At 39.5% G+C, this 17908-nt stretch overlaps 2 protein-coding genes across 2 annotated transcripts; both read left to right on the top strand.

The window, feature by feature from the left end:
- The first annotated feature begins 466 nt into the window (after positions 1–466).
- On the top strand, positions 467–4367 carry selenop2 (selenoprotein P2). The gene is made up of 5 exons (XM_049599233.1): positions 467–545; positions 1463–1722; positions 2058–2270; positions 2589–2697; positions 3252–4367. The coding sequence occupies exons 2-5, from the start codon at positions 1496–1498 to the stop codon at positions 3591–3593; spliced, it is 891 nt and encodes a 296-aa protein (XP_049455190.1). The 5' UTR covers positions 467–545; positions 1463–1495; the 3' UTR covers positions 3594–4367.
- Positions 4368–5791: 1424 nt separating this feature from the next.
- On the top strand, positions 5792–15079 carry elovl8a (ELOVL fatty acid elongase 8a). Its single transcript, XM_049598001.1, has 8 exons — positions 5792–5797; positions 7765–7831; positions 7943–8130; positions 9552–9632; positions 9835–9891; positions 10101–10215; positions 10349–10476; positions 14909–15079. The coding sequence occupies exons 1-8, from the start codon at positions 5792–5794 to the stop codon at positions 15077–15079; spliced, it is 813 nt and encodes a 270-aa protein (XP_049453958.1).
- The last annotated feature ends 2829 nt before the right edge of the window (positions 15080–17908 follow it).

Below are 17908 nucleotides of genomic sequence, written 5' to 3'. Positions count from 1 at the left end.
ATCGCTATGAGGGGGGGCACTTGGTCTGTGTTTGGATTGGGTGGAGCATGTCAACTGGTGTCCAAATGAATGCCAGGACCCAAGGTTTCCCTGCAGAACATTCCATTGAAACGAGATGATGAACGTTATTCACCTCACCTGCCAGTGGTTTTAATGTTCTGGCTGATGTATATACAGTATAGCATGCATATACACAGTGTGTGCGATGACAGGGCTGGGGGATGGTAAACCTGAATGAAATCTAATGTTATAAATTTTACCTGCTTTTCCTGTTTGTATGCCAAAATTCCTGTGCATATATCTTAATAAATATATATTATAAAATACACTGGTGATTAAGACACTTTCAAATTGAAGTCCAACAAGGAACAGCAACAACAAGGGTCTTTACGCTATTCTCTCTCCCTTTATCTCTCTCTCTTACTGTGTCTGCCTCTCTCTCTGTTTAATTTGGGGGAAGTGCTTAGTCAACCCCACAGGCTTTAAAAACAACAGGGGTTCACTGCCCGTGTTTATGTGGGTCACAGGACAGAGAGTGGACAGAGGTAAGTTTGGACAGCGTTTCTTCTTGGGCTCATGTGAGTTACTAACTGTCAGTCTTTTATTTTGAGAGGCAAATATAAATATGTTACCCAGTTATATATGATTTTACATTTTTGCATTTGATGGGTAGGTTTCTTTTTTTCCTTTTTCTATAACTACGCTTCTTCAAAATAGTTCATTAATTTTTTGATTGCAATTTTAGTCACTTAATCTGAATTCAGCAGGTAGCCACAGCACATGTTACACACAATTGCAATTCCATCATGTTGGTTAAACTGGAGCTGTGCTATTTCCAAACACAGACATATTCATTTAGATCAGATTTGCAATTTAATGACTTATCTTTGAATCATTTTATATTGAGGTCCAAAAAGGGCACATTTATGTGTTTGTGCAGACATTTTGGACGTCACTGTGACTGTAAATATGTCTGTCCCAGCCTCTCTTTGTCTCTCTGTCCCAGCCTGTCTGTCCCATTAGCCCTGACATTCTTCTGTCTGTTGGCTGTTTACCCCATAATAAACTGTTTTTGCAGATTATCTCCACATGCGATGAGAGAGACAATGAGGGTTTACTCTTTTAATTATTTAGGGATCAGACTGACGGGACATTTGGTTCAGGGCTGGGGAAACCTGCCAAAGACTGAATCTGCTTTTCATCCCAGACTGTGCGTGTGCTGCCCTGCTCTAGTCTGCAGTCTGCATTTATGTCCTCATGATTGCAATTATATAGACTGTAGAAGCTTTGGCAAAAGTTTGGTGAAGATGTCAGATTGATGATGACTCACAGTCACTGAATTCATGACTTTTATTTCTTTTGATTTTTGCTGAATTACATGCACGTCTCAAAATGATGTTTAAAGTGCTACATGTAGCAGCTGTGTGACAATGTAATAATGAATGTATGTCTTCCTCATCAGGTAGACTCAGTCCAGCCAGCCAGGGGGGAGACAATGCGCTGTCTCTCATCACTGTGGCTGTACGCGGCCCTGCCAGGTCTGCTGTTGGCCTCACATGTCACTCTAATTGTAGAGGGAGATAATGATGCCTCCAGGATCTGCAAACCTGCCCCCCACTGGGCGATAAAGGGACATGCACCCATGCAAAAGCTGCTAGGAAATGTGGTCGTGGTGGCGCTACTGAAGGCTAGCTGACAGTTCTGTCTCACTCAGGCCTCCAAGTAAGAAAACACACTTATAGACAAGGTGAAAAATGTAAAGGGAAGATTAAATTATTAAGAAAATTATTCAAAATGTGTAACAAGGTTAAAAAATACTGGAACATGTTGGGATATTACATGTTCCAAAAGTCTTGAAGATGTTTCAGTATCAAAAATACAAAAATGAAGGTGCCATTTATCTTATAAAATATAATGCTTTTTATCTGCATGGCTTGAACATCGACCTTGTATCACACAAATGTCAAGTATCTTGAATTTCAATTTAATTTGCAGCACATTCAGTCACTTCATCGGACTCTTACTTACTTCACTTTTTACTTTCTTTCTCTCCGTAGAATTGGAGGCCTGCGTGACAAGCTGAACCGCAGCAACCTGACAGAGGTGTCTTTTATGATAGTAAATGAGCGCGAGGCTGTGTCCAGAGCGATGTTCTGGGAGCTGAAGAGAAGAGCACCCCCTGATGTTCCTGTCTACCAGCAGGAACCCTTTCAAGATGACGTGTGGGAGGCTCTGGATGGTGACAAAGATGACTTCTTGGTCTATGATAGGTAAAGCCTAGGGATCAAATTGTTATTACGTTATTTCACAACCCCAGTAAGGTTCAGCTCTTTGATCAGTGTAAATATAAAATGCATAAAATATTAGTCACTGGTGCGCTTGGCTTGCCAGTTTTTTCTCTGCTTCAATAGTAGATATCTCCAATCACCAAATTCCTGATTATAATAATGAGATCACTATGAATACAACTATCTCATGATGTGAGCATGGACAGTAGGGAATACAAAACAGAATGTGCTTTGAAGGGGCCAAACTGATTTTCATCTAATTTTTGATTCTCTCCCTCTCTCTTTCTCCGTTTTCTCTAGGTGCGGTCTGCTCACCTTCCACATAGTGCTACCTTACAGTTTCTTGCATTACGTCTATGTAGAGGCTGCAATCAGAGCCACTTATCATAAAAACATCTGCAACTGCACTGTGAGTATTCACAAAACACATGCAAATGCTTGCAAACACACAAATGGCTTTCACCCTCACTTATAAATGTTTTTACATTAACAATGGATCAAATTACTGTGTGTAATGTGAAAGTGTTCACTCACAGTGACAAACCTACTCAGAATTTTCACCCAACTCTGCTTTTCACCCCATCTCTATTGATGTTGTTGCTGTTGTTTAACTCTGATAAACCCACTGTACACTATCCAACCAACACCATCTAGAAGGCAGACAAGGTTAGCAGCTGCCTGGTGAACAAAGTGGAGCATAGCAGTTCAAGAGGAAGATATTTTTCTCAGGAGTTGTTCATCAAAACATAGCTTACTGAATATTGTTCAAAAACACAGCTCCAAATAAATGATAATAACATTATGTCTGCTGGATGTTTAAAATGTAATAGCGATTGGATGGCATAATAACATTTCAGTGTGTTTTTAGCTTGTTCTGCTGCCTGAGTGGCCGAATGAAGACAATTACTGCACCTTTAAGCTTAAAAAAGAAAATGTAATCAAAACGTATTTAATCTTCCCCAGGCTAACTCCACTTCATCAAGTGGCAACTTCACAGATGCAACTGCAAATCAGACAGAAATTGAGGAGCCAGAGGTGGAAGGCACAGCTCCTGGAGAGACTCATCACCACAGACACCACGATCATCGCCATAATCATCATCATCCCCACCAGCAACACCACACCACTCACCGCAATCAGTCCCAACATCAGCATGAAACAAGTCAGAATAAAACTCAGAATCTTCATCTGAGTCATCATCACCACTCGCATCCTCAGCACCATCACTCTCATTCTCACCATCATCACCCCCGTCATCATCATCATCAGCAGCCTGGCAACCACAGTGATCATGGTGACAATTAGGATGCCGGTTAAATTACTAGTGTTTTTCCTTGCTACTTCTTTACAATGCGTTTACTTCATGTTTCGCTTTTGTTACAGTGTTTTTACTTTGATGGCAGCAGTTCACTGAGCAGTCCAATCTGTTTAAGCAGTAATCAGATTGTAGTTTCTCTGCTAGCATCTCCACACCTCACTCATCTGTTTGGATAACGTAGCCATGCTACCTTGTCTTCTCCCATTAATGAAGTCTACAGTGTGAAACCTGCGTGCAGGAAGCTGTAGATGGATGTGTGTGGAGAGTCTGGGTAGACTGATGGTTACTGTCATCCAGACAGATTCTGAGGATGTTGTACACTGCTGCGGAGACAACTTTAGTCAGATTACTGTCCAAACATTTTCCTTCTAGTTCAGTTTCTAGATCTGTTAATCCTGCCTCGTGCAGGATCTGGAAGTGATATGCTGTGCTACTACATCACTATGTACATTTAACAAGTGCTGTGCTTTATTCATTTGAATATTTGCAAGCAACCGGGGGAGTGGTTTAATAAAATAGATGAGTACTAATAAAAAAAAAAACATTAGATATTATAAATCACACCAGCAAAAACAGTATTGCTCACCTATGCTGTACTTGTATTACATACAGTATTACTGGATTAACATTTTGTTCATTGCTCCATTTAACCAACTTTGCATATTTGCTGTGGATTTGTTACTTTGCTTCCAATTAATTACTTACACAGGAATTAACCTTCAGGTTGTTGATCTGCAATAAAAAGAAAATAGATATGTAAATTGTTTGCTTCTAGGTGTCCTAAAAAGTTGCAATATATCTTCTTGTGTGACTTTCATGACCTGGCAAGCAGGGTGTGGGAAAGGACCAGTTATTATCTAAGCCCATTCCTCCAGTGTGATGACAAAAAAAGAAAAAGAAAAAAAAAGATTGTATTATTTATTCTAATCAAAAACCTTTTCAAAAATATGTCATAGTCTTAATTCAGTTCAATTCAATTTAATTGTTACATGAAATCCTAAATTTGATTTCAGTAAAATAAAATACAATATAAATTAAATAATCAGAAACTTTCTCACAATAATGAGTTAATATCTCAAAATAATTACATAATATCTTAAAATGTTAGAACTTTCTCAAAATAATGAGTTAGTATCTCAAAATAGTGATAAATTAAAAAAAAGTAGTATATCATAATTATGCCAAGGCATTATTCTAAGAAAGTCATTATTTTAAGAAAGTTTCTCAATATTCTGAGATACCAACTCATTATTTTGAGCAAAGTTTTCATTAAAATGATAAACATAATGCTTTTTTTTATCATCACACAGGCGGAAATGGGCTTCCATAGTGTTAAAAAGCACAAGGCTGATGAAGGAGAGTGGGAATAGGTGTGTTGGCAGGAGGGGCTGTTAGGTGACCAAGAGAGTCTGAGGGCATCTAGTGGATGGTCTGAGGATGGCAGGTCTGGGAATTAAGAGAAGATCGAATGGCCTGGGTGAAGTGAGCACAGGGACACGGGGAAGTTAAGACAGGGACAGAGAGCCAGGTCAGACAAAACAACCAACAGACCAACTAGAAAGTCCTTATGACTAAACAAACAAACCAGCAAATATAAAAAGTAATCCCTTTTCACAACAAAGATACATTAAAAGACAAGTCAAACATTTTGGGAAATGGGCTTATTTAGTTTCTTCAAAAGAGCTGGGTAAAACGATTGTCACCACTCTCACATCAGTCACACAACTTAGTCTGGTTCTATCCAACAGTAACAAAATCTGCCGACCATCAGTGTTGAACAAGTTGCATCTCATGGGTTTGATCAGTTCAAAATAACAAAAGCAGAAGAAATTACTTGCCACTGGACAGCAGAAAAAGAAATTCAGAAAACAGCAAATGGTCTGAATATCATAATAAAGTAATTAAATATGATGTTGCTATGACAAGAAGCATCCTGGAAATGAGCCAGCCTTATAGTTACAATCGTGTACTCTGAATAACACTGGAACTGGGATTTAGATGGCAGGCACTTGACCTGCTATGCTAGAATAAAGGAACACAGTGCCATATGTCATGCTGGACACACACACCCTTCCCTCCAGAGAACAGGTGGATTACCTCAGTGCTGCTTAACACACGACTGAGATGCAGCATGCTTTGACTGAGGAGAGCTGAGGAGAAAAAAATCTTAACAGCCACCATCAGGATGAAGGTAAGGTCACTTTCCTAAAGATGTCAGGTCCTAAAGAAAGAATATTTAACATGAAATATTTAAGTATATGTTGATTGTTGCAGTTCAGTTAAACCTAGGTAATACAACTGAAAGCTCATTGGCTGTCATAATTTCCCAGGATTATCTGCATGTAGGGTCTCTGTCTAAACACCAGACTGAATGAACAGTAACAGCTTTGTATACTGTGATTCTTGTAGAGTACTGCAGAATGCAAAGATGGCTATTGTCTTTGTTGCTAAAGTTACCAATAATTTCTATCTATCTATCTATCTATCTATCTATCTATCTATCTATCTATCTATCTATCTATCTATCTATATTTGTCTTGAAAATTTTCTTTTAGATTTCCAATTAGCAACACTGTAGTTCTTAAACCTTGTGGATAAAACTCAGCAGGTTCTAGAAGCCTGGCCATGTTGGGGATTTTCCTTTGTAAATCCCAGTGAGGAAGCTCCTGGAGAGGCTAAACTGCTTATCCCTGTCCACACAGCCCGCTGCTCCTACCAATATAGTAAATAGTGCTTTCACTTATAGTCAGTGGTGGAGTATAAAACATTGATGGAAAAATATCTGTAGGAGCTTCCCCTTTTGAAAAGACTTTGTTCCTCGAAGCTTCAAGACATTGATCCACTGTGAGATGTTTAGGAAGAGACGTCTACTGAGGCAGAGATGATCCACCTTTTACAGTTCTTTCCCCTCGTGCAACCATCACAAAGAAGCCTCTTACATCATATTGTTACCATTAAGATTAATTAATCTAACCGTTCACCATATCTTGTAAACCTTGTCTTCCTAAATGCTGTTTAAATCATCCTCCACACTGCCAGGATGTGGTGCTGGTGTAGAAAAACTAGATCCCTTTATTCGTGCAGCATTTATTAGAATGTTTCTTTGCCTATAAATTAATTTAATTCCAATGTAATTCAAAAAAGGCAAAAATAACCTTCAGGGCACATTAAGCATAATTTGTGCATAATTTTAGAATTTAAAGCTGGTCATTAATACCCCCCCAAATCCCAGAGACATTACCAAAAACTGTGTAGGAATTTCTACATTCATAAACCAATACTGAAGACCAAAACCCAGCTGATTAATCGACCAATACCACAAGAGGGCACTCAGCTCCTCAAAAAAACACATGCAAACTCAGCTCTATCTGAAATACACTGTACAGGAAGATGAGGGAGAGGGGTAACTGACCTGTTGTGTGTGAAGTGTTCATCTGCAAACACTAGATGGCAGCACTTTCACATGGTAATCATACATGGCAATTCATCCTCCTGTCGTCCACATTAGGCAGCCTTCATCAAGGGGATTATTAGTTATTATCCATGATCAAGAGATACGTTTGGATTAGTGAACATAATCCTTGAATTATAATCCAGATCATCTCTGAGTGGTTTAATCAAATTTGCACAGTGGTGTTATTCTTTACGTAAGATGCAAAAAGTCTGCTGTTTTGAAATACTTTTCTACTATTTTCTGCTCGATTGTTTTCATCCTTTTATAAACTGCTACAATTTGTATCACTACTTCACTACTTATCTTCCTAATTACATGGCTGTGATTAAGTTTGCAGGACCGAAGCCTTGTTACAGTACAATACAATAGAGTACAACTTTAATGTCCACTGAAATGGAGATTCAACTTTGACTACACCTTTGCAGAATACAACATTAAACTGCAATTGATATGAACGTTAGTAGTACCAGCTAAGATAAGAAAGAGCAGGGAAAGTAAAATAAAGTCAATACAGTAAAATCTTATGTTTAAAATTCTGCTTGCATTGTGCATGAAAAACTTTTTTCCCCTGTCAGAGACATTTAATCAATACATTTTCCATTTTTGGCCTTGAGAGCCATTTGTGTAAATGCACCTTGCCCAAATGACATTTTCAACAGTTTTGTACTTGCGAGCTAATATAAGTTTCTCCTGCTCCTGCTCAGGGTTTTCAGGCTCTCACCATGTGGCAAAAAATACAATTGTTCTACCTGGGGATTCTGGAAAATGGAGGCAGGTCTTTATTTTCACGTTATTAATCTAATGACTGATGTAGTTCGATGATATACTGTTAGCACATTAGCACAATCTTTGCTTGATCTCTCTTGATCTCTCTCCATATAGACAAGAGGACAGACAATTGGCCGCTGGTCTACTCTCCTGTGCCAATCAGCTGTATCTTTCTGTGCTACCTGGTCATTGTATGGTTGGGGCCAAAGCTGATGGAGAAAAGGCAGCCAATTAACCTTAAACTCGTCCTGATAGTTTACAACTTTGCCATGGTCTGCCTGTCTGCATACATGTTCTATGAGGTACGACTGTACTGTACGTGGGAACCTTTGTAAGGGATGGGTGTAGATGGGAAGCTGGATGCTGTGACATAAATCATCCAAGCTGGTATGAAAACAAGTGCAAAAAGATGTCAAGTCTTTATTTTTAATCACAATGTATCAATTGACTATGTGTAATGTGAAAGCTGTTGTTCACGGTGACAAACCTACTGAGAATAACCACCTTGACTCTGCAGTTCAGCTTAGCTCTACAGAGCTATATAGCATCTGTTAGCACATTGTCTTGGCTTGAGACTCTTGATTGTCACTGCCATCTCCGCTTTCCTCCTGAGGTCACAATTCTTCCATATTCCTCCAGATTTATGACAAATTTTCACACCTTTTTTCCCCCTTTCATTATCACACTGTGTTTCTGACAGTGTGTACAGCTCGTATAAGCGCAATGACCCTAAAAGTCTACTGTTTCCATCACAACAACAAGACAGCTACACCAGATGTTTCCTGGCATCTCCTGTTCTGACAAGAATTGCCATTTCTTAGAGCTTTAAAGGAAAGGAGCATGCATTTTGTAAGATGCAATGAAATTATTGAATGAAAACTGATTAGAATTAATTCATGCCAGTGATTTTACATACATTCATGCCAGAAGGACGAATTATTCTGTTTACTTTTCTGGGAATTAAAAGTAAAATTAAAAGTCTTTGACATAAAAATGCTACTGCAGTGTAGTTATTACTTTGTCATTTTTATTCTTTAATAGTCACCAGATTTGCAGGAAACAAAGACTCTGAATCTTGATTTTTTTCTGAGGCAGGACACCCAGACCTCCCGCTTTGGCTTTGATAGGCTATCCTCTTTATTTTCCTACTTTTGAGGTCTCAAGGTTGAAAAGTACTGTATGTTTGCGTACTGACACTTTACACTTTTGGTTCAGTCTCACAGCTCTTGTATCGTGCCGTCTTTGCCCGCAGCTCAGCACCAAACAGCAGACAAAGTTAGCATAGCTGGTGAACGTGGTAGAACATTTAGCAGCCATAGAGCTCGCTATAGAGAATTGGACTTACATTTTACAGGTGGCCAAAACACAATTCCAGAAGAATGTTAATGTTACTGTATATCTTCTGGATGTATAAACAGGCAACCGTTGACTAACAATATCGACTTCAAAGGTGTTACTATGTCAGCTTTTGGTCACTGCCCCCAAGTGGCATTAATTATCTGTTTTAACAGGACAAAAATCCTCCTTAGCATGGAGGTCAGACAGATGTGAGTCTCAGGCGATACCACAGTATTTATGTGCCCTGTCCATTGTGGGAGTTGTGAGTGAAACAGGAATTTATTTCACTCATTTACAGCCAATTTGTGTGTGACAAAAATGGGATGAAAGATCCCTGTGCTAATTGAGAGACAGCAGAGGTGAAATGCAGCTTTTGTCTTTCCAGTTCACAGCCTCTTCCTGGTTGGCCAGATACAGTTTGCTGTGCCAGCCAGTCGACTACAGTGACAGCCCACTGGCCATGAGGGTAACTCTTTTTATTACACTGTACTTCATGCAATAATGTCTTGAAAAAGATCCACTCTGGAATTTGCATTATGTGTCCATACAAACAGGTTCCATTGGCCTTGACCTTGGTGATATTCTGTAAAGGTGCCTCACGAAATCTATGTGTGTCCTTAAATTACAGTTTAAAAGACTAATAAGATATTTTTCACCGTGTTGGACAGATGGCCAGAGTTTGCTGGTGGTTCTACTTCTCCAAAGTTATAGAGCTCAGTGACACTGTGAGTATGAAATGAGTAAAAAGTTATTTAGATTTGTAAGAATTGTTATTTAAAACTTAAAGTATTTACCGCAACTCTCAAGTAAAGTGGCATATCTTCTTTTTGAACATGCTTACCTATGCATGTACTGCATTTCTGTGTCTGCAGTGCTGTGAAGACATGGCTGCAAGATCTCACCGTGTGCCTGCGTGTGTGTTTTTGCGTTTCAGATATTTTTCATCCTGAGGAAGAAAAACAGTCAGCTGACCTTCCTTCACGTCTACCATCACGCCACCATGATCTTCAACTGGTGGGCTGGGGTTAAATATGTGGCTGGTGGCCAGTGTGAGTGCACGCCAACCCACCCAAAATTGAACAGAATGTGCAGATGAAGTCTTTTTACTGGAGAACACACACGTTTAGACACGAATTCTCAAGGGCATAATGTGTCACACTCTTCTTGTGTGTCTGTCCATAGCTTTCCTGATTGGTCTGATCAACTCCCTGGTCCATGTAGTGATGTATCTGTACTACGGCCTGGCGGCTTTGGGACCAAGCATGTCCAAATACCTCTGGTGGAAGCGTTACCTCACCTCCCTGCAGCTGGTCAGTATTTCGCCTCTGTGTGTTTGTGTGAGTACAAGTGTGTGTGAGTACCTCACTGGCCTTAGTTCTTTCCTTCTGTTTTTAGGATGTTATCACTTATCATATTCCTGTCATTGTCTCTATAAATGAGGCACTTTAATATGTAAATGTAGCAAAATGCATTTTGGTGATAAGTTCTCTTTTATGTTTTAACATAATTCAGCATTATGTTTGCTTGTTAAGCAACAGTCTTTAGTTCCACCTGTAGCATAAAGATAATTAGGCACATTTGAATAAAATATATCACTTTCAGCATCCTGTTTGTAAAAAATTATGATGTTGGCACATAGGCGTTTCTAGCCCATTTTTGGGGGTGCTGAAGCACCCTTAAATTGAATCCCAGCACCCCTAAAATTTGAGAGATTTTTTTAAATTCTTTTTTTACTGGATGTCCCTTTTATGGGCCCGAACGACGCATAGTGCGTCCAAATTCACACCTGTTCTTCTCTATTGATTTTCTCCGAGACCGTGCGTTATAGCTAGAAGCCACGCATATCACGCGAAACAGCTGAATTGTAGCTTTCTGACAAGGCCAAGCACTTGTCGGTAGTCCAGTGTTTTCACAGCGGAAAAAATGATAAATTTACACTAAAATCATGAATAACAGAGCTTTATAGCTTTGCACACACAGTACTGTTGGATGGATTACTCGCGAATGCAACGAAATGCCACACATATCACATGAAAGCACTGGAGCAGAGCTTTCCAATGATACCACACACATCACTGTACTGTCATCTCATCATGCTTTAAATCCAGATTAATTGTCTACAAAATAAAAACCTGACGAATTTCTTTACAATCCATCTTGTTATCAGTCACTTCATATAGTGAGGAATATCGTATCTTACCACGTCTTAGGCTTGCGTGTGTTTCTCCCTGTCTATCCACATTTGTAGTCCGGCTTTCAAGATGCAAATATCTCCATATTGTCCAGTTGACACTCCATCAAACTTTGTATGACAAGACCAGCCACTTCACCTTTGAGCACCCAGACAACTGCAGCCTAATTATGCATGCTGACAGGGCCGTAGTCACCATGTGACCCCCACCAGTATATAACCGAAACTGAGAAACAACAATAAACTTTGTTTACTGCAAACGAAGTGGCAAATATTATCTTGGAGGACATCATTGCACTTGGTTGACTATTTTTCTATGATCTTAGATGTAAATATTGCATGTTTCTTTCAGATAAAACACATTTTTGACTTGTGAATGAGTCAATGGAATTTCTTGCAATAGTGAAAAAATGCTGGCAATCATGTCCGCCTGGCACAAACCACATGTTTTGGACAGCTGTGAAGTGACAGAATGTCCCACCATCATGGTTCTTATATTGCCAGATTCCAGAGAGTCTCCCCTCTTCATATATGGCAGAATATGTAATTTTCCAACTTGCTATGGTGAGATACATGTAAAAATGTAAGAATTTAGTCACACAGATTTGTTTTTTTTCATTGATATAAAAATTAATATAAAATACAGGCACATAGTAGGACATGAAATGATGGCAAATCTGGTTAGCCCAGATTGTCCTGAAAAAAAACAAAACAAGATATAGCATGTGTATGTAGCCTTTATAATGACTGTGATATGAGCTTAAAAGTAAAGGCAGTAAAAATACCCTAAAAACGCCTAGGGCCCATAGGGTTAACAAGCTAGAAAAGTGTCAAAACCATACAGTACCTGGTTGCAACATACTATTTTAACAACAAAAACACAGCAGCACCTCATCCCTCCCACCTTTCACCGACTCAGACTCTGAGCGCTTTATCTGCACAGAGCAATGCGCTGCCTTCCAGAGTGGATGATTTGCAGTAGTGGTGTAAGTACCTGGCTTAAACCAGGATATGTGGAACATTTCTTAACTTCTACCACTCAATACCAACACATTATTATCATTACCAGTCCTCATTTTTGCTGCATTTAATCGTAGGTCACTGTTTATGTTGTTAGGTAGGAGTTAGCTGACCTTTTTTCTAGCTAGGAGACGTTACAGGTGGTCAGTATCACTGTCCTCTGTTTGAATTGGAATGAGAGAAGCTAGCTGTTGTGTCATGTGCATGTGTTAATATTAAAGCCAAGGTGCTACTGACCAGCTAACTGACTGGATGCCCATTAACATTATAATTCCTATTGTGTGTATTTATTATTATTATTTTGTAGATTTCAAGCACTTTTCTTTTTTGAAGTGTATTTTTATTTATGTATTTGTATTATATAATACAGACAAGAAGGAAAAAGGCAGAGACAAACATTGAAAAAGTCAATTACTGTTAATGTGTTAATGTTACATGTTGTGCATTGCATTTCAAATAAAAGTCCAAAAAATAAGTCCAAGGTCCATTTTTGGTATTTTTGGTACTCACTATAGGGGACTGGTTTACTCCATACGGAAACATACGTACTGTTTATGTATATGTTGAGGAGCTGCTGTATCACAATGAGTTATCCTCCCCCAGAAATTAGGGTTACAATATGTTTCTTTTATGATTCCAATCCATTCCTCTTTTGCTGTGGCTCAGCATTTAAATAACCTTTATCAGATTTGATGGTTTAGTCACAGACTTTCCCAAAAAGTGTTGTGCTTGTCTTTCACAAATGTGGGAATGAAATTGCGTTAAAATGTACACAACAGTGAAATTCATCTTGCCTGGCCGGGCAGCTCTCTGGGTGCTCAGCACCCCTAAACCTCTGATCCTAGAATCGCCCCTGTGTTGGCAAGTCTTTCCTTCTGTATATAAACTTCTATTCAGACTGGTGTATGTCCAAAAAGCATGTTCCATGAGCTCTAAGTATTCAAATTTGACAAGCCTAACATGAGGCCTCCTGCTTGGTCCGTCATTGTTCTGATTGGCTGCTAGCACAGCTAGACAGATTAGCAGCACTGATGCTCCCCAGCTAACTACTGGACCATCTGTTTTCTACTTAGGGTTGATGATGAAACAATGCATCCTGTAGGGTTTTCTTTGCTTCTATGTGTCTGCAGTATATATAGGTCAGTACGGTGGCTGACCGCCATTATGTAACAATAATTGTGCTGACCTTGGAGATGACCCCTAAGCCTTCATTAACAGTTGGCTTCACAATTTGATGAACTGAAGCAGAGATAGTTGAGCTGATTGGAGATTGTATTTCTCTCTGTACTTATGAGGTCGTTTCTTTTGTTTCTTTCAGAGGTAATTATTAACTACATTGGAAGGGGAGGTGTGTGTGGAGTGGGGTTGATAGATGCACAACGTCCATCATGTTCGTTCATACACATGGTTCCTGCTTATGCCCTGAACACTCAACCCAACTGAACACCATAGTGGCTCTACAAGACATATGGATATCGATTATTCTACAGCGTATGTTAGGCACTGACAGCTAAACAGTCGTGACACTTGTCATTTTAGTAGTCACACCTGCTCCTCTCATGTGCTCATGCTAGCTCAACATGTTTTTGCTGTGGAAAGCTAGCATGAACTAGCAACAGAATCACTCTTTCATTAGTTAGTGCTCAATAATATAAAATCAATATTTACTCCATACAAGTGTGTTACTTTAACACAAGTGCTGACACTAAATGCCACTTTCTTTGAGAGGCACTTGATGAACCGCTACAGCCTGCAAGACCAACATGTTCAAAAGCTAACTGTCTAGCTTATTACTGCCAGCTGTCTGCCATTGGTTCTGGTAACTATTACTACATCATTGTGTATTTCACAGTGTAATGCCATCAGTTTATACATAACTTAGTTACAATTGTGTTTTTTTTCATAAGCCAATCAGATATGTATTTCCACAGCCCAACCAGAGTGATGCTAACTTCAATGTCGGCCTACAGAAAAACCTCATCACTTGAGCACTCTTTGTACTGATGGCTTCGACCATCTCTGTCTGTCATGTGACCATTGCCTTGTAGGTTCTTTGTTCCTGTCTCAAACTCACACTCAAATCTGCTTTACTGGCATGAACATCATTAAGTATTGTTAGAGCATTTTGTGTAATATTTTGAATGTGCAAGTATTCCAAATTTAAAAAAAGGGCGACAAAGTGTTTGAACATATGTACTATATTTACTATACAATAAACACATGCAACTGCATGAGGCTACATACTTTAGTATATTATATATTTTGCTCCTTCCTTGGGAATGTCATGATGTTTTTTGTATATTAAATTTTGTTTCGATCTGGGAGCTTGTTTTTCCTTTCTTTTTGGTGAGGAACTTTTTATGTCTTTACACAGGCTGTTGTGTAGGAGTAGGTGTTGATCTGTTTTCTCTACATTGCCAGGTTTGTCTGTGTCCACTTGTACCAAGAGAGCCCAGACAGTCTCCCACTTGATTTGTCACACTCTCTCTCGTCTGTCTGTCTGTCTGTCTGTCTGTCTGTCTCCCATACAGGTCCAGTTTTTCATCGTAACCATCCACACCACCTACAACCTGTTTGCCGACTGTGACTTCCCTGACTCCATGAACATGGTTGTGTGTGCCTACTCTTTCAGCCTCATCGCTCTCTTCAGTAACTTCTACTACCAGAGCTACCTCACCAAGAAAAGGAGCAAGGAGGCATAGTGAGAGACAGAGAGGTGTATATGACAGAAAGAAGCTGAAATGCAATAATCTGGAAGTAGGAAGGTTGTTTGTTTTGTTAATGGCTTTGTGTTAATGATGTCATGGTAATTATTTGATTTCTTATAAGTACAAAATACATTTACATACATTGTATATATGAAAACTACTTTTATGTACTTTGCATATTTGTTCCCTGAACACACACATAGAGATTTTTACTGTACTCATGAGGGCCTTCATTTAACACATTCATTCATTCCATCTGTTCATTCATTCATTCAGTACCAAACCACAAACTCAACTCATATTAACCCTTGTTTCATCACTCCCTTCCCCCAGCTGCTAATAGACGAGACTTTCTAATTGCCATTCAAGTCGCTTTATTCTTCTCTTACACTCATTGGCCGGCACTCACAGCCAATCAACTGTCTTGCCATTAGCTCTGTGTCCCGCACTCACCATATATCCCTCCCCTTTTAAGATGAAGGTTCCCCTCCCCTGTTTCTAGCATTTAATCCCTCTTACCAATGAGGAAACCGCAGCCCACCCTACAAACCCCCTGGTTCCATCTGTCATGATGTGAAGGCATAATTGCCTGAGTCCAGCAGTCCCATTCACTCCCCCTTGTGGACAGAAATGAAAGGAGTGACTGAATTAACTGTATCTGCTTTCTTTACTTTACATTTCCCCTGCCATCATCACTTATTCCCCAATCTGTTCACTATCTATATATCTATTCTTTTATCTCCAGCAGCATATTGGCTTTGACTGTGCTCTGTTCCAAACTCAACAGGGGGGCGGACAAAATAATAGAACACCACATGAAGAAGCACTTTGAAGTGACTAAATCAAAGTTTCAGAGGCAGCTACTCAGGCAAGTCATTTTAATAGCAATCAGCACAATGTGGCAGCTTGATGAATTTCAGAGAATCAACCCTTTACATGTGACTTTTTCAAAGCAAAATGAAACAACTTACAAAGAAAACAGGAGCTGAACTAGAGGTTTCAAAAAGGGACATTTTATCACTTGGTAAAATGAAAACACTGTGGCAAAGTAGGTGGTAGAGCATACATGCCAGGACAATAGTGCATTTAGAACTGACCACAGAATTAAATCACAACTCCTTTGACACTTAAGGATACATACACCAAATGTCACAGCAGGAAAAGCACAGGTGTAACTAATAGCATTAATGATGTCAGTGTGGCATTGATGTATTTCACTTCTAGGGCTCTGTAGGGAGACTGGGGTAAGCTGAGCCAATGGGTAAGTTGAGCCACCCCTTGTTGCTAGGAAACCGTAAATAAAATTGAGCATGTGACCAAATATTTAGGAGGAAGGCATCATTTTATGGAGTCTGTGAAGGTAAGAACCACATGGGTTAAGTGGTTAGAGATTTATGTCCAAAAAAGCATTTTTCACTCATGAAAGTGAATTTAGTCTGTCATAAGTTTCATGGGGACTGTGTTTAGACCAAAATAGATCATTTTTAATTTGTTTTATACATCAATTGTGGTATCTACTACAAAATGAGGTAGTACAGCTAGCATGAAAGTGCACCATTTTAGCTGTGGGGGCTAATAAAGTCAATATGGTAGCTATGGGGTAAGTTGAGCAATCTGAACAGGGGTAAGTTGAGCCGTAAGTTTCTGAGAAGAGGCAAAGCTGGATATGGTAAACCAAACTTTACTTTCAATGAGAAAGATGAGGGATTCTTCCCAAGAAGCGATGTAATTGCAAAACTCTGCAAACCGCAGAGTCCCAGCAGTTTGTATTCCCCTGCAACCTGGACAGGTGGAATATTGAGTAAAGGGGCAGGTGGGATATGGATGGAAGGAGGGAGGGTGGTGGATGGAACGAGAGTAAGATGGAGGGAGGAGTTTAGAGAGGATGAAGGAGGCCCTCCTGTCAGCAAGGACACCAAACTAGGATTCACGTTTACGGATTTAGTTCTGTGTTTTCTTTCCAAAAACACAGCTGTTATGGTTCTCTTGCTAAGCACACTTTAAGGCATTCTCAGGCCTATGTTAAAATGTTGCTATATGCAATAATAATTAAAAAAAAGATTTGTACCTGTTGAATTGTGTATTATAAATAAAAATTCACATGGATTTGAATAAGCGTCTTATTTAATTCAGTACAGACATGTATAACTGGAATATCTTAACCCAGGGAGGGAGGGAGAGAGGGGGAGGAGGGAAGGTGAGGTGGGGGGAAGAGGGGGGAAGAGGGAGGGCAGGGGGAGGGAAGGAGGGAGATGGCTCAACTTACCCCAGACACGGGGTAAGTTGTGCCACAAGACCACTTTTTTTGGACATGTTATATTATCAAAACAGTTATGTTTACACTCATTCTGTTTGTTTGTAGGGATGCACAACATCCTGAAATATATGCACATAGTATATTAGTTTGCAACAAAACTATAATAGCCTTGATGAAGTGATCCTGAATATGAAAAGTGACTCATCTTACCCCGGTCTCCCCTATGCTTGCTCACAGGCATGGCTTACTAGACACTTAAATGCAACGGGGCCACACTTAATGCTTTTAGGTACACCTCTGATTTCCTGTTATGACAAATGTCTGACATGAAAAAAGGCTCTATCTTGAGTAGGTATCCTGTAGCAGGACTGAAATTAAGACCTATTGGCACCAAGGTAACACAATTATGCACAGTCTGGCATAAAGAGCACAGAACATGGAGCAGTGAACTAAATATTATTGTCTGCTGAGATATTCTCACTCCCTTTTCTAAAGTCGGATGAAGTGAGCCATTATAACAGCTGGTTTTTTAGTTGTATAATGGTGAATGAATACGAAACTGCTAC

The sequence above is a fragment of the Epinephelus fuscoguttatus genome, linkage group LG15 (assembly GCF_011397635.1).
Source record: "Epinephelus fuscoguttatus linkage group LG15, E.fuscoguttatus.final_Chr_v1".
Lineage (NCBI taxonomy): Eukaryota > Metazoa > Chordata > Actinopteri > Perciformes > Serranidae > Epinephelus > Epinephelus fuscoguttatus.
This window is presented reverse-complemented; position numbering and strand designations above follow the sequence as displayed.

Excerpts from the sequence above, each read along its gene's own strand:
- elovl8a (XM_049598001.1), top strand. Across the intron at positions 9,892-10,100 it reads TTATAGAGCTCAGTGACACT|ATATTTTTCATCCTGAGGAA; the intron begins GTGAGTATGAAA and ends TTTGCGTTTCAG. Across the intron at positions 10,216-10,348 it reads ATATGTGGCTGGTGGCCAGT|CTTTCCTGATTGGTCTGATC; the intron begins GTGAGTGCACGC and ends GTCTGTCCATAG.